This window comes from Babylonia areolata, chromosome 35 (genome assembly GCF_041734735.1).
Source record: "Babylonia areolata isolate BAREFJ2019XMU chromosome 35, ASM4173473v1, whole genome shotgun sequence".
NCBI classification, from domain to species: domain Eukaryota; kingdom Metazoa; phylum Mollusca; class Gastropoda; order Neogastropoda; family Buccinidae; genus Babylonia; species Babylonia areolata.
The window spans coordinates 1,152,501-1,169,679 of record NC_134910.1 but is presented as its reverse complement, the minus strand read 5'-3'; the positions used below and the strand labels follow the sequence as shown (position 1 = coordinate 1,169,679).

The 17,179-nt window shown below is 49.6% G+C and overlaps 1 protein-coding gene across 1 annotated transcript in view; it reads right to left on the bottom strand.

Annotated features, from left to right (window-relative positions):
- Nucleotides 1–17,179, bottom strand: part of LOC143277753 (uncharacterized) — a 51,481-nt gene that overhangs the window by 17,086 nt on the left and 17,216 nt on the right. Inside the window, exon 2 of the mRNA XM_076582657.1 lies at nucleotides 3,495–6,639. Within this exon, the coding sequence (XP_076438772.1) occupies nucleotides 3,495–6,593 (3,099 nt within the window). The 5' untranslated portion in view covers nucleotides 6,594–6,639. The remainder of the gene's footprint in view (nucleotides 1–3,494; nucleotides 6,640–17,179) is intronic.

Genomic DNA, 17,179 nt, shown 5'->3' with positions numbered 1-17,179 from the left:
TGCACTGTACTGCACTGTACTGTACTGCATTGTACTGCACTGTACTGCACTGTACTGCACTGTACTGCACTGTACTGCACTGTACTGCACTGCACTGTACTGCACTGTACTGCACTGTACTGCACTGTACTGTACTGCACTGTACTGCACTGCACTGTACTGCACTGTACTGCACTGCACTGCACTGTACTGCACTGTACTGTACTGCACTGTACTGCACTGTACTGCATTGTACTGCACTGTACTGCATTGTACTGCACTGTACTGCATTGTACTGTACTGCACTGTACTGCATTGTACTGTACTGTACTGTACTGCACTGTACTGTACTGTACTGCATTGTACTGTACTGCACTGTACTGTACTGCATTGTACTGTACTGCATTGTACTGTACTGTACTGCATTGTACTGTACTGTACTGCATTGTATTGTACTGCATTGTACTGTACTGTACTGCACTGTACTGTACTGCACTGTACTGCATTGTACTGCATTGTACTGCACTGTACTGCACTGTACTGCACTGTACTGCATTGTACTGCATTGTACTGCACTGTACTGTACTGCACTGTACTGCATTGTACTGCATTGTACTGCACTGTACTGCACTGTACTGCATTGTACTGCATTGTACTGCACTGTACTGTACTGCACTGCATTGTACTGCATTGTACTGCATTGTACTGCATTGTACTGCATTGTACTGCATTGTACTGCATTGTACTGCACTGTACTGTACTGCACTGTACTGCATTGTACTGCACTGTACTGCACTGTACTGTACTGCACTGTACTGTACTGTACTGCACTGTACTGCACTGTACTGCACTGTACTGTACTGCACTGTACTGTACTGTACTGCATTGTACTGTACTGCATTGTACTGTACTGTACTGCACTGTACTGTACTGCATTGTACTGCACTGTACTGCACTGTACTGCATTGTACTGTACTGCACTGTACTGCACTGTACTGTACTGCATTGTACTGCACTGTACTGCATTGTACTGCATTGTACTGCATTGTACTGCATTGTACTGCATTGTACTGCATTGTACTGTACTGCACTGTACTGTACTGTACTGTACTGCACTGTACTGCACTGTACTGCACTGTACTGCATTGTACTGCATTGTACTGCATTGTACTGCATTGTACTGTACTGCACTGTACTGTACTGTACTGTACTGCATTGTACTGCATTGTACTGCACTGTACTGCATTGTACTGCACTGTACTGCACTGTACTGCATTGTACTGCATTGTACTGCATTGTACTGTACTGCACTGTACTGCACTGTACTGCACTGTACTGCACTGTACTGTACTGCACTGTACTGCACTGTACTGTACTGCATTGTACTGCACTGTACTGTACTGCACTGTACTGTACTGCATTGTACTGTACTGTACTGCACTGTACTGCACTGTACTGTACTGCACTGTACTGCATTGTACTGCACTGTACTGTACTGTACTGTACTGCACTGTACTGCACTGTACTGTACTGCACTGTACTGCACTGTACTGTACTGCACTGTACTGTACTGCACTGTACTGCACTGTACTGCACTGTACTGCATTGTACTGTACTGTACTGTACTGCACTGTACTGTACTGCACTGTACTGTACTGCACTGTACTGCACTGTACTGCACTGTACTGCATTGTACTGCACTGTACTGTACTGCACTGTACTGCACTGTACTGCACTGTACTGCATTGTACTGTACTGCACTGCACTGTACTGCACTGTACTGTACTGCACTGTACTGTACTGCACTGTACTGCACTGTACTGCACTGTACTGCACTGTACTGTACTGCATAGTACTGCTCTTCATCCCAACATGTCTCTGTGTGAAATCCTGGCTGCTCTCCCCTGGGAGGGTACATCACTACAGCGCAGTGCCACCCATTCTTTCTTCTTTTTTTTTCTTCTTTTTTTCCCCCTTATAACATCTGCATGTACATATTCAGTTTTCCAATCAAAGGGAATTCCCCCCAGAATTTTGCCAGGGACGACGGTTTTGTTGCAATGGGTTCTTTCACGTGCATGCTGCACACGGGACCTCGGCTTGTGTCTCCTACAAATGACAGACATCCAGACTACCACTCGAGGTCCAGTGTATGACTGATTGAAACCTGGGTGGACGTGTGGGCGGCCACCAGACCACCACTCCCCTACAGGCCCAGCATGCACAGCACCGGCGTTCTAGATTGTCTAGAGCCTGTTTTCGATCATTTTCCAAACTCCAAGAGCTTTACTAATACAGGTTCATTTCCATAATGGGCTGCCTACCTGGGTAGAACCGACTTACAGGCTGCATTTGGCTGCTCATCATTAGCTTCCTGTGTCATTCATTCAGGTTTCAATCAGTCCTACACATAGTACTATACACATGTGTCATTCATTCAGGTTTCAATCAGTCCTACACATAGTACTATACACATGTGTCATTCAGGTTTCAATCAGTCCTACACATAGTACTATACACATGTGTCATACAGTCAGGTTTCAATCAGTCCTACACATAGTACTATACACATGTGTCAGTCAGGTTTCAATCAGTCATACACATAGTACTATACACATGTGTCATTCAGTCAGGTTTCAATCAGTCATACACATAGTACTATACACATGTGTCATTCAGGTTTCAATCAGTCATTCACATAGTACTATACACATGTGTCATTCAGGTTTCAATCAGTCCTACACATAGTACTATACACATGTGTCATTCAGTCAGGTTTCAATCAGTCCTACACATAGTACTATACACATGTGTCATTCAGGTTTCAATCCGTCCTACACATAGTACTATACACATGTGTCATACAGTCAGGTTTCAATCAGTCATACATATAGTACTATATACATGTGTCAGTCAGGTTTCAATCAGTCCTACACATAGTACTATACACATGTGTCATTCAGGTTTCAATCAGTCATACACATAGTACTATACACACATGTATCAGAGCAGATTTTCTGTCAGAATTTTGCTGGGGACAACCTTTTGGTTGCCATGGGTTCTTTAGAGCGCGCAAAGTGCATGCTGCAAACAGTACCTAGGTTTATCACATCTGATAAAATCCATCTGAAATAAATAAAACAAAGACACAACAAATCAACAGCAAAAGAAAAAAAAAACCAAAACAAAGAAATTATAATAATTTAAAAGAAAAACTTTTCATGTTCATTCTGAAAAGATTGTGAATGTCTTTTTCAAAATCTAGAGTTACATAACTCTTGCTTACTGTTTATGAATGTTATTTGATACAATTCATAATATGGTTCATCAGCCGTCATGATAAAATTGAAGTGCAACGTATAAGCTTTAAGCTTGTTGATGCTCTTTTGCCATTCACTGCATTGTAATCATGTGTATTGTTTAATAATTAAAGATTATTCAAACCAAAAAAAAAAGACTTGAAAAAGGAAAAAAGCCATAATCATCCACATGACCATGCAAGCCTTCTGACTCACCACTGGCCCAGAGATGTCTGCTGGGTTGATGCGCTTGGCTCGCTTCTCCGCATCGCTGATGGACCGTGCGCGCTTCACTGACGACGGCGGGGCAGGGGCGCGCGACTTTCGGTTCATGTTCAGCTTTCCTAAAATGCCCTTCTTGCCAGGGGCGGCCGTGGGCAGCTCGATCTTCTCCATGAAGCGAGGACTCTCGTCCGAGTTGGACATTTCATCCGTCGGAGAGCCCGGCTGTGAGTCCGATTCCTCCGGAGTCGGGGAGGCAGGGGGTGACCTTGACACCTGGGGCTTGGAGGTTGGGGGGGAGGGGGGAGGGACCGTCATGGACTTGCGCAGGTCAGAGCGGGCCGTGGTGGCTGAGGGAGGCTGGCTGTCTGGTTTCGGGACCTGTGACGACGGTGCTTTGCCGGCCGGGGGAGCTGGGCCTGATGGCTTAGTGCCGGTGGTGGTGGTGGTGGAGGTCAGAGCTGGTGTACTGCCGGAGATCCCGGAGATGCCGGAGATGCCAGCGCTCTTCAGCTTCTGCTCCAGCTCTCGGGTCAGGTCTGACGTGGACCCCAGGCCTGGCAGGCTCTCTTCGCTTTTCCCCCCCAGCCCTCCCGCCGGTCGTGTCGGGGGGGCGGGAGGGGGGATGCGCTTGGGACTCTTCGCTCGCCGCCTGACGGGAGTGGGCTGGGTGGTGGTGGTGGTGGTGCCGGCCTCACCGCTCTCCTTGTCGTCCGACTTGCGGGAGATCAACGCCGGTTTGGATTTGGCCGGGGTGGTGGGGGCGTCGTCCTTGGAGTGGGGCAGGGCTTTGTGCTGCGTTGGGGGGGACAGCTTCGCTGCTGTGCGCTTCAGCATCTGCTTGGGGCTGGACAGACCCTTGCTGCGGGGCTGGCCGGGGGGGCTGGACGCCCGGGGCTGACCAACCGCTGACGCCATGCTCTCCCCAGTGCCGTCACTCTCACTCTTCCGGACTGCCGCCGACTTGGGAAGGTCGCCGGTGGAGGCCGACCCCCCCTTGATCCCTGAAGCTCCACCTGGCGGCAGGACGCGGACCTTGCTCTGGGAGGAGGACGCATCGCTGCCCTTCCTGTGCATGCCCTCCGCCGCGCCCTCCGTCAGCGAGGGGGCAGAGCTGAACGCGACCTCCGACCTGACGGCGAACTGCACCTCCGGGTTGCTTGATTCGAAGCTCTCTGAGCTATCACGGCCTCGCCTCAGGATGTTCTTGAAGAAGGACGTGAAGCCCTTCTTGGATCGCCCACCGTCCCCGTTGCTTCTTTCACCCCCCTCCCCCTCCGGCAGGTCCTCGAAGCTGGGCAGTCCTTGACCTTGACCCGGCGACGTCCTGGGGAGGTCATGCGAGGGAGGCGTCGACATGATGCCCTTGCCCATGGGCACCATTTTGAAGACGGGTTCCGGCTGGTTCTGACTCTTCTTCTTGGGAGACACCGTGGGCTCTGGGGGTGGGGAGCTGGGAGGGCGGGGGGCAGGCCGCTTGGCTCGCTGCTGTTTGGACAGGTCAAGGTTCGCCGCCACGGACGCCATTCGTGCCTCGAAGTCGGACTTCTTCCCTGGAGTCCTGTCCCGGTCCTTGCCCTCCAGGGGGTCATCCGTGGACGACTCATTCTCCCCATAGTTGTCCAGAACGTCGTTGAGCAGCGCCAGCACCTGCAGACTGGCTGCCGTGGAGGAATCGTTGAGCACGTCCGCCCCCCCAATGTCAGTGGTCTCCCCCTTGTCGTCCCGGTGTGGCGAGGCCTGTCGCTCCATGGCGCTGACCCGGATGGCTGTGGGCCTGGGTCGGCCCCGCCCCCGCACGTGCACCGGGCTGCTGCTCTCCGAGGAGCTGACCTGACCTCTGCCAGAGCTGCCTCCGCTGTTCTCCGACACGCTGTCGCTGTCGTGGGTCCTGGTGTGGGCGGCGTCATGAAGACCGGTGGTGATGTCCGTCACTGAGTACGCATGATGCTTGTCGTCGTCCACGATGCTCACCACCTTGTACGCCGCTGTTGTCGTCAACAATGATGACCCGCCCATGCCAGAGGGTGCCACATCGTCCCCTGCCGAGGACGACTTCACCAGCGTGACCCGCGTGCCCTGCGACCTGACCCCGCTCTTGGCTTTGTCCGTGTCCAGGTCAAGGGCTGCCAGGTGCGAAGTGTTGACCTCGGAGGTTCGTGCGGAGAACACCGAGTCCAGACCCAGTTTAGAACTGCTGCAGCGTTTCCTCAGGGGGAAGGTGCCGAAGCGCTGGGTGCCGTCACAGTCTTTGAGATTCTGGAAATGTTTGGTGTTGCACAGCGCGTCCAGGCTCAGGTCTTCAAACTCACGGCTGCTGTGGCGCTGGGTGGAGGCGGACGTGTCCCTGTCCTTCAGCAAGTTCTCCGCCTTGGAGTTCCACAGGGTGTTCTCCAGAGACAGCAGAGCGAAGGACTTCTCCTCGTCCGTCAGGGAGAAGCTGGCCTCGTTGGCTGATGAGAAATCATCATTGTCTCCGTCGTCATCGTCATCGGCAAAGATGCTTCCGACGCCTCCATCATAGCCAATGACCTGAGGGGCGGTGTCCACAAAGGCCACACGGGAACCACGTCGGTCGTCGCTGATCCTCTTACCTTCCTTCAGACTGCTGCCTTTGTGGGACAGGATGCCTCTGGGCTGGCCGTTCTTCATGCTGCCCCGAGATGTCCCACCCTCCCCCTCCTTCGACACGCTTCTGTGCCGCCGCTTCTGGGCGTCGGAGGCGTGCTGGCTGTTGACGTGATTTCTCTCCCCTTCTTTTCCTCCTCCCACTCCCTTGTTGTCGGGGGCGCTGCCGCCCCTGTCCTGCCTGTTGTCGCATTTCTCCTCTCCCTGCCAGGACCCGGCCCAGGTTTTGCTCTGGCGCGGCAAGGTGGACAGCCGCTTGTTCGGCACTGGCTGGGAGGGGTCAGAGGTGATCACCGGCTCCTGGGGAGCCGACTGGTTGATGATGATCCGAGCCGATGCCTTGGCCGGCTTGCTGACGGAGGTGGTGTGCTCCGACCTGGGGCGCTGGCAGTTGACGCAGAGCTCTGGACGCCAGGCATGCTGGGAGAACTCTACGCAGGCTGCCGCGTTCGTCGATGTTGACATTTCACCTCCTCCCGGCCCCCTGTCCCACCACACTGCATTCCCGCCACTGTGGACACACGGCAACAGTCATCACTGTGAACACACGGCAACAGTCATCACTGTGGACACACGGCAACAGTCATCACTGTGAACACAACAGTCATCTCTGTGAACACACGGCAACAGTCATCACTGTGAACACACGGCAACAGTCATCACTGTCAACACAACAGTCATCAGTGTGAACACATGGCAACAGTCATCTCTGTGAACACATGGCAACAGTCATCACTGTGAACACAACAGTCATCACTGTGAACACACGGCAACAGTCATCACTGTGAACACACGGCAACAGTCATCACTGTGAACACAACAGTCATCACTGTGAACACACGGCAACAGTCATCACTGTGAACACAACAGTCATCACTGTGAACACAACAGTCATCACTGTGAACACAACAGTCATCACTGTGAACACAACAGTCATCACTGTGAACACATGGCAACAGTCATCACTGTGAACACAACAGTCATCACTGTGAAGACACGACAACAGTCATCACTGTGAACACACGGCAACAGTCATCACTGTGAACACATGGCAACAGTCATCACTGTGAACACATGGCAACAGTCATCACTGTGAACACAACAGTCATCACTGTGAACACACAGCAACAGTCATCACTGTGAACACACGGCAACAGTCATCACTGTGAACACAACAGTCATCACTGTGAACACACGGCAACAGTCATCACTGTGAACACATGGCAACAGTCATCACTGTGAACACAACAGTCATCACTGTGAACACAACAGTCATCACTGTGAACACATGGCAACAGTCATCACTGTGGACACAACAGTCATCACTGTGAACACAGGGCAACAGTCATCACTGTGAACACATGGCAACAGTCATCACTGTGAACACAACAGTCATCACTGTGAACACAACAGTCATCACTGTGAACACAACAGTCATCACTGTGAACACAACAGTCATCACTGTGAACACAACAGTCATCACTGTGGACACACCCGGCAACAGTCATCACTGTGGACACACGGCAACAGTCATCTCTGTGAACACATGGCAACAGTCATCACTGTGAACACAGGGCAACAGTCATCACTGTGAACACATGGCAACAGTCATCACTGTGAACACATGGCAACAGTCATCACTGTGAACACACGGCAACAGTCATCACTGTGAACACATGGCAACAGTCATCACTGTGAACACACGGCAACAGTCATCACTGTGAACACACGGCAACAGTCATCACTGTGAACACACGGCAACAGTCATCACTGTGAACACACGGCAACAGTCATCACTGTGAACACACGGCAACAGTCATCACTGTGAACACACGGCAACAGTCATCACTGTGAACACACGGCAACAGTCATCACTGTGAACACACGGCAACAGTCATCACTGTGAACACACGGCAACAGTCATCACTGTGAACACACGGCAACAGTCATCACTGTGAACACACGGCAACAGTCATCACTGTCAACACACGGCAACAGTCATCACTGTGAACACACGGCAACAGTCATCACTGTGAACACACGGAAAGTCATCACTGTGAACACATGGCAACAGTCATCACTGTGAACACACGGCAACAGTCATCACTGTGAACACACGGCAACAGTCATCACTGTGAACACACGGCAACAGTCATCACTGTGAACACATGGCAACAGTCATCACTGTGAACACAACAGTCATCACTGTGAACACAACAGTCATCACTGTGAACACAACAGTCATCACTGTGAACACAACAGTCATCACTGTGAACACAACAGTCATCACTGTGAACACACGGCAACAGTCATCACTGTGGACACAGGGCAACAGTCATCACTGTGAACACATGGCAACAGTCATCACTGTGAACACAGGGCAACAGTCATCACTGTGAACACATGGCAACAGTCATCACTGTGAACACATGGCAACAGTCATCACTGTGAACACAACAGTCATCACTGTGAACACAACAGTCATCACTGTGAACACAACAGTCATCACTGTGGACACAACAGTCATCACTGTGAACACAACAGTCATCACTGTGAACACAACAGTCATCACTGTGAACACAGGGCAACAGTCATCACTGTGAAGACAACAGTCATCACTGTGAACACAACAGTCATCACTGTGAACACAGGGCAACAGTCATCACTGTGAACACAACAGTCATCACTGTGAACACAACAGTCATCACTGTGAACACATGGCAACAGTCATCTCTGTGAACACATGGCAACAGTCATCTCTGTGGACACAGGGCAACAGTCATCACTGTGAACACACGGCAACAGTCATCACTGTGAACACATGGCAACAGTCATCACTGTGAACACACGGCAACAGTCATCACTGTGAACACACGGCAACAGTCGTCTCTGTGGACACAGGGCAACAGTCACCACTGTGAACACACGGCAACAGTCATCACTGTGAACACATGGCAACAGTCATCTTTGTGGACACAGGGCAACAGTCATCACTGTGAACACACGGCAACAGTCATCACTGTGAACACATGGCAACAGTCATCTTTGTGAACACAGGGCAACAGTCATCACTGTGAACACACGGCAACAGTCATCTCTGTGGACACAGGGCAACAGTCACCACTGTGAACACAGGGCAAGTCATCACTGTGAACACAGGGCAACAGTCATCACTGTGAACACATGGCAACGATCACTGTGAACACATGGCAACGATAGCTGTACACACTTGGCAACGATAGTTGTGCACACATGGCAACTGTCGCTGTGAACATAATGATCATTGTGAACACATGGCTATAATCAATGTTAACACATAACACTGATCACTGTAAACATATCGCCATAAACACTGAGCAACGATCACTGCTCAGCAAACATTTCATTGTAAACACACTGCCCTTTATGGTAAGCACACAGCAACGATCACTGTAAACACACTGCCCTTTACAGTAAGCACACAGCAACGATCACTGTAAACACATTGCCCTTTACAGTAAGCACACAGCAACGATCACTGTAAACACACTGCCCTTTACAGTAAGCACACAGCAACGATCACTGTAAACACATTGCCCTTTACAGTAAGCACACAGCAACGATCATTGTAAACACACTGCCCTTTACAGTAAGCACACAGCAACGATCATTGTAAACACATTGCCCTTTACAGTAAGCACACAGCAACGATCACTGTAAACACACTGCCCTTCACAGTAAGCACACAGCAACGATCACTGTAAACACATTGCCCTTTATGTAAGCACACAGCAACGATCACTGTAAACACATTGCCCTTTATGGTAAGCACACAGCAACGATCATTGTAAACACACTGCCCTTTACAGTAAGCACACAGCAACGATCACTGTAAACACACTGCCCTTTACAGTAAGCACACAGCAACGATCACTGTAAACACACTGCCCTTTACAGTAAGCACACAGCAACGATCACTGTAAACACACTGCCCTTTACAGTAAGCACACAGCAACGATCACTGTAAACACATTGCCCTTTATGGTAAGCACACAGCAACGATCATTGTAAACACACTGCCCTTTACAGTAAGCACACAGCAACGATCACTGTAAACACATTGCCCTTTACAGTAAGCACACAGCAACGATCACTGTAAACACATTGCCCTTTACAGTAAGCACACAGCAACGATCACTGTAAACACACTGCCCTTTACAGTAAGCACACAGCAACGATCACTGTAACACACAGCAACAATCACTGAAAACATGATGATTCTCAGAAATCACACCAAGACCACACCTGACACATCACCTGTTTCAGAAATCAGACAAACACTTCTATCTCTCTCCACTGTTATCAGCTTTCCACAACTTTCCACAAACTGAGCGACAACACCGGTTTCCCAACTAACCCACAACAGCTTTTAGGTGGCTGTTTTCAGAAGAAACTGTCGCACTGTTTCCATGACAACCCCCATACCATTACGGTTTGCCAGCGAGTCAACGACCAATTAGGGCGGACCAAGCAGGGTGCAGAGACAGCGGCATGCATAACATGTACACTTCCTCCGCGTCCTTTCCGTTTCATCGATCGACCAAATGATCGGCTGAACGCTATCACCAACTCGAATCAATCATGCCTCTCCGACAAGGACGGGGGATCAATACAGCGCTGCGCAGCACATCGCAGTGCAGCATTCAGCTGTTTCATCACCGCCAAACTGTCTGGGTCGGCGGCAGACCGAGTGAGAGAGCCGGCTCACCGCAAATTGAATCAGAACTGTTTGTCTTTCTCCCCGTGAATTGCGTTACGTGCCACTGGGTGGTTAACTCTCTCCATACGAACGGCGAAAGAGACGACGTTAACAGCGTTTCACCCCAGTTACTATCATCAAAATATTGCAAGCGGAAGGCTCTTATACTGAAGAGGTGAATGTTGACAAAGAATACAACAATTCTGATGACGGAAACTAAATGTTGGGTCATTGAGACACCCACTGGACATCCGAGGGGTCTGTGTAGAGGAGAAGAGAGGACTGGCCGTACTGAGTGAGTTAATTCTCTCCCCTTCTGGCACTTGGGTTTCTGGGTATTGTCTGTGCAACCGGGATCATATTTCTGCATAGACAGGGAGCTGGACTGACAGAGACAGACAGACAGACACACAGACAAAGTGAGAGAGAGAGAGAACAGACAGAAACACAGAGAGATAAATAAAGACAGAGAAAGAAAGCGAGAGAGAGATTCAAGATTCAAAAATGTTATTATTCAAGGATAAAGATTTTAGGCATTGCCTTGTCTTCCAATCTGTCCTTGTGACAACAAAAACAGTAACGATAAGACACAACAATAATAACAATGGTAAATACTACTACTACCACTACCACTACTACTGCCACTACTACTACCACTACTACTACCACTACCAGAGAGAAGTAGAGAGAGGGATAGAGAGACAGAGAGGACAGAGAAAGAGACAGAATGACAATTTCTGTTGTGTGAACTGGAGAGAGATCCAGTTCATTTAGGTTTTAAGAAAGGAAGAAGAATTTAATCCACTGTGTCTAGGGCAGTGAATTCCTATCCACTGTGTCTAGGGCAGTGAATTCCTATGTGTCTAGGGCAGTGAATTCCTATCCACTGTGCCTAGGGCAGTGAGTTCCTATGTGTCTAGGGCAGTGAATTCCTATCCACTGTGTGTAGGGCAGTGAATTCCTATGTGTCTAGGGCAGTGAATTCCTATCCACTGTGTCTAGGGCAGTGAATTCCTATCCACTGTGTCTATGGCAATGAATTCCTATCCACTGTGTCTAGGGCAGTGAGTTCCTGTGTCTAGGGCAATGAATTCCTATCCACTGTGTCTAGGGCAGTGAATTCCTATCCACTGTGTCAAGGGCAGTGAATTCCTATCCACTGTGTCAAGGGAAGTGAATTCCTACACGCTGTGTCTAGGGCAGTGAATTCCTATCCACTGTGTCAAGGGCAGTGAATTCCTATCCACTGTGTCTAGGGCAGTGAATTCCTATCCACTGTGTCTAGGGCAGTGAATTCCTATCCACTGTGTCTAGGGCAGTGAATTCCTATCCACTGTGTCTAGGGCAGTGAATTCCTATCCAAAGTGTCTAGGGCAGTGAATTCCTATCCAAAGTGTCTAGGGCAGTGAATTCCTACACGCTGTGTCAAGGGCAATGAATACCTACCCACTGTGTCAAGGGCAGTGAATACCTATCCACTGTGTCAAGGGCAGTGAATTCCTATCCACTGTGTCAAGGGCAGTGAATTCCTATCCACTGTGTCAAGGACAGTGAATTCCTATCCACTGTGTCTAGGGCAGTGAATTCCTATCCACTGTGTCAAGGGCAATGAATACCTATCCACTGTGTCAAGGGCAGTGAATTCCTATCCACTGTGTCAAGGGCAGTGAATTCCTATCCACTGTGTCAAGGGCAGTGAATTCCTACACGCTGTGTCTAGGGCAGTGAATTCCTACACGCTGTGTCAAGGGCAGTGAATTCCTATCCACTGTGTCAAGGGCAGTGAATTCCTATCCACTGTGTCAAGGGCAGTGAATTCCTATCCACTGTGTCTAGGGCAGTGAATTCCTATCCACTGTGTCTAGGGCAGTGAATTCCTATCCACTGTGTCTACGGCAGTGAATTCCTATCAAAAGTGTCTAAGGCAGTGAATTCCTATCCACTGTGTCAAGGGCAGTGAATTCCTATCCACTGTGTCAAGGGCAGTGAATTCCTATCCACTGTGTCAAGGGCAGTGAATTCCTACACGCTGTGTCTAGGGCAGTGAATTCCTATCCACTGTGTCAAGGGCAGTGAATTCCTATCCACTGTGTCAAGGGCAGTGAATTCCTACACGCTGTGTCAAGGGCAGTGAATTCCTATCCACTGTGTCTAGGGCAGTGAATTCCTATCCACTGTGTCTAGGGCAGTGAATTCCTATCCACTGTGTCTATGGCAGTGAATTCCTATCCACTGTGTCTAGGGCAGTGAATTCCTATCCACTGTGTCAAGGGCAGTGAATTCCTATCAAAAGTGTCTAGGGCAGTGAATTCCTATCCAAAGTGTCTAGGGCAGTGAATTCCTATCAAAAGTGTCTAGGGCAGTGAATTCCTATCCACTGTGTCAAGGACAGTGAATTCCTATCCACTGTGTCAAGGGCAGTGAATTCCTATCCACTGTGTCAAGGGCAGTGAATTCCTATCCACTGTGTCTAGGGCAGTGAATTCCTACACGCTGTGTCTAGGGCAGTGAATTCCTACACTGTGTCTAGGGCAGTGAATTCCTACACGCTGTGTCTAGGGAAGTGAATTCCTACACACTGTGTCAAGGGCAGTGAATTCCTACACGCTGTGTCAAGGGCAGTGAATTCCTATACGCTGTGTCAAGGGCAGTGAATTCCTACCCACTGTGTCAAGGACAGTGAATTCCTATCCACTGTGTCAAGGGCAGTGAATTCCTATCCACTGTGTCTAGGGCAATGAATACCTACACACTGTGTCCTGGGCCTGAAAACCAAACAATTCAGAAAGGCAGAAACCCCCAACCGTCTCTTTCCACAGTTCTGACCTTCCCGATCCCAGGTCCTGGACCTGTCACACCTGGATGCCTGGAGAAGGGTCGGCACAAAGTGCCCTTCCCTCCAGGACACAGCCAGGGGCCTCGAACCCCGATCAGCGGTGAACACTGGATCAGGTGTCTGACCTATCAAGCCACAATGCCGCCCAGCCCCCACCCCCTCCACCCCACCCCCTCGGGCCCCCCACTCCCCACCCGCTCTAGCCTGTGTGGCCTACACCAAAGAATGTATGTGTCCAGGTAATGTTGGGAAAAAAGGTACCACCTTGTATCGATACTCAAAACGATTTTCAACATGTCACATTCCTGGAATGACAGGCAAGGTTATGCTTCAACCACCCTTCCTCCACCCCCACCCCCACCCCTGAAGTCTATGCACCAGGCTGGCGTGACTGCCCCGGGTGGCACGGATATTCCGTGGGGTCAACAGGCGGTGGTGGAGGGGTGGGGGCAGGGGCGGGGGGGGGCACAGGTCGCAGGTTGTTCCCAATTCTCCACTTTAACCTGTGAGCGTGAGTTAGGGCTCCCGTCCTGTTCAAAGGCTAGCATACCAGTGTCTTTAGTGGGCTAGGTGACACGTTGATATTGGCTGTTGTTGTCAACAGTGATCAGTGTGTGTGTGTGTGTGTGTGTGTGTGTGCTTGTGTAGTTTGTGTGTGTGTGCGCGCGTGTGCTTGTGTAGTTTGTGTGTGTGTGTGTGCTTGTGCAGTTTGTGTGTGTGTGTGTGTGTGTGTGTGCTTGTGTAGTTTGTGTGTGTGTGTGTGTGTGTGTGTGTGTGTGTGTGTGTGTGCTTGTGTAGTTTGTGTGTAGTGTGTTTGTGTGTGTGTGTGTGCTTGTGTAGTTTGTGTAGTGTGTGTGTGTGTGTGTGTGTGTTTGCTTGTGTAGTTTGTGTGTAGTGTGTGTGTGTGTGTGTGTGTGTGTGTGAGCTTGTGTAGTGTGAGTGTGTGTGTGTGCGAGTGTGCATGCATGAGAGAGAGAGAAAGAGAGAGAGTGTGCGCATGTGTGTTTGTGTGCTCGCACACACACACACATTAATTCTGAAAAACTGGGCAGACACACAATAAGCTTATTTGAAATTACCACTTCTTTCTACCACTCCTTTTCCCATCTGGTGTGCAAAAAAAAAGAAGAAAAAAAAGTGTTATATATATATATATATATATATATATATATATATATGCATGCTAACTAAAAGTCTCTATTGTATTTTGTTTTGTTTTGTGTGTGTGTGTGTGTGTGTGTGTGTGTGTGTGTGTTTTAAGGATGGTTTTTGAGAGTATGTCAGGCGAATGTGCAAGTGGTGTTCAAGTAAGACTTAAAAAAAAAAAAGGACAGAATCATTTCCACATTGAAGGTGTGGTTCCTTGTTTGTTTTTTGTTTTTTTGGGGGGGCGAGGGATGGGAGGCTGGTGGGAGGTGGGGGGTTGGGGGAGTGGGGGGTTCTCAAGCCTATTGCAAATTGTTTCAAATCTTGGGAAACTCCCTCAGCTGGGAATATCAAGGCGTTGAAGTGTACCTTTTGTGCTTGAAGTGTACTTTTTGTGCACTCAAAGCTCCAGCTATGGTTAACACACCACTCCTTTCCACCTCCCCTTTCCACAGCTGGTAAAGAGACAGTGAGCCAGGATGAGAGAGAGAGGGGTGGGGGGAGAGGGGGAGAGAGAGTGGGGGGGAGAAAGAAAGAATGAGGGAGAGAGAGTGGGGCGGGAGAAAAAGAAAGAGAGAGGGAGAGAGAGGGGAGGAGAAAGAATGAGAGAGGGAGAGAGAGTGGGGGGCGGGGAGGGGGGGGGAGAAAGAAAGAGAGAGAGAGAGAGAGGGGGAGAAAAAGACAGGGGAGACAGAGAGAATGAGAAAATGAGAGAGAGGGGGGAGAGAGAGAGGGAGGGAGAGAGAGGAAGGGAGAGAGAGAGGGAGAGAGAATGAATGAATGAATGATTGAATGAATGAGAGACAGACAGACAGACACTGACGGAGAGAGAGAAAGAGAGACAGACAGACAGACATAGATGGAGTGGGAGAGAGAGAGAGAGAGAGAGAGAGAGAGAGAGAGAGAGAGAGAGAGCGACAGACAGACATAGATGGAGTGGGAGAGAGAGAGAAAGAGAGACAGACAGACAGACAAAGAGAGAGAGAGGCGGAGACAGAGGGAGACAGAGAAAATGAATGAATGAATGAACGAGAGAGACACCGACAGAGAGACAGACAGAGAGAGCGGGAGAGAGAGAGAGAGAGAGAGAGAGAGAGAGAGAGAGAGAGAGAGAGAGAGAGAGAGAGAGAGACAGACAGACAGAGAGAGAGACAGACAGACAGACAGACAGACAGACGCAGAAGCAGGGAGAGAGAGAGAGAGAGAGAGAGAGAGAGACAGACAGACAGACAGACAGACAGACGCAGAAGCAGGGAGAGTGAGTGAGAGAGACTAACAAACACACAGGGAAACAGACAAAGAAAGAGGGAGAGAAAAGAAGAGACAAAGAGAAAGAGAGAAAGAAAGAAAGAAAGAAAGAAGGCATCAGACACGGATGAGAACAACAACATAACAGGCCTGCATACATATCAACATGTTAGGGAGCCGCTCTGTCTGCTGTGAACACTGGAAGTGCCGTCGTCAAGATTGTCACAGATTTATGGGAGGACCACTCCATCCCCCACCCCCCACACCCCGCCCCGGCCCCACACCCCCTCCCCCCTCCCCATGGTGGTGAGTGCTGAGAGAGTACAGCCATGCAGTCCGTGCTGGTGGCTGGTCAACAAACTGACCCGTTGGGAAAGTGTTGCCACACGGATGTATAACAGTGTGCAGAATGCTCTCTTCCATGCTCCTCACACACACACACACACAACACACAGACACACACAACACACACACACACACACAACACACACACACACACACAACACAGACACACACACACACACACAACACAGACACACACAACACAGACACACACACACACACACACACACAGACACACACAACACAGACACACACAACACAGACACACACACACACACACAACACACACACACACAACACAGACACACACACAACACACACACACACAACACACAGACACACACAACACAGACACACACACACACACACACACAACACAGACACACACACACAACACACACACACACACAACACAGACACACACACACACACACACACAACACACAGACACACACAACACAGACACACACACACACACACACAACACACAGACACACACAACACACACACACACACACACTGAACCCAAACCACACCCTGCAATCACTCCATCCAAAGTTGTCTGTGTCTAAGAGGTCCAGTTGTTGTTGTTCTGTGTAATGGGGTGACCCCCCCAAAAAAAGAGAAACAAAAGAAAAAAAAGTCTTTGGTGCACTGTAATCTCTGTGTATTTGCTTTGGATTTATCTCTCTCTCTCTCTCTCTTTTTTTTTTTTTTTTAAAGGTGTGGTGTCCCTTTGAA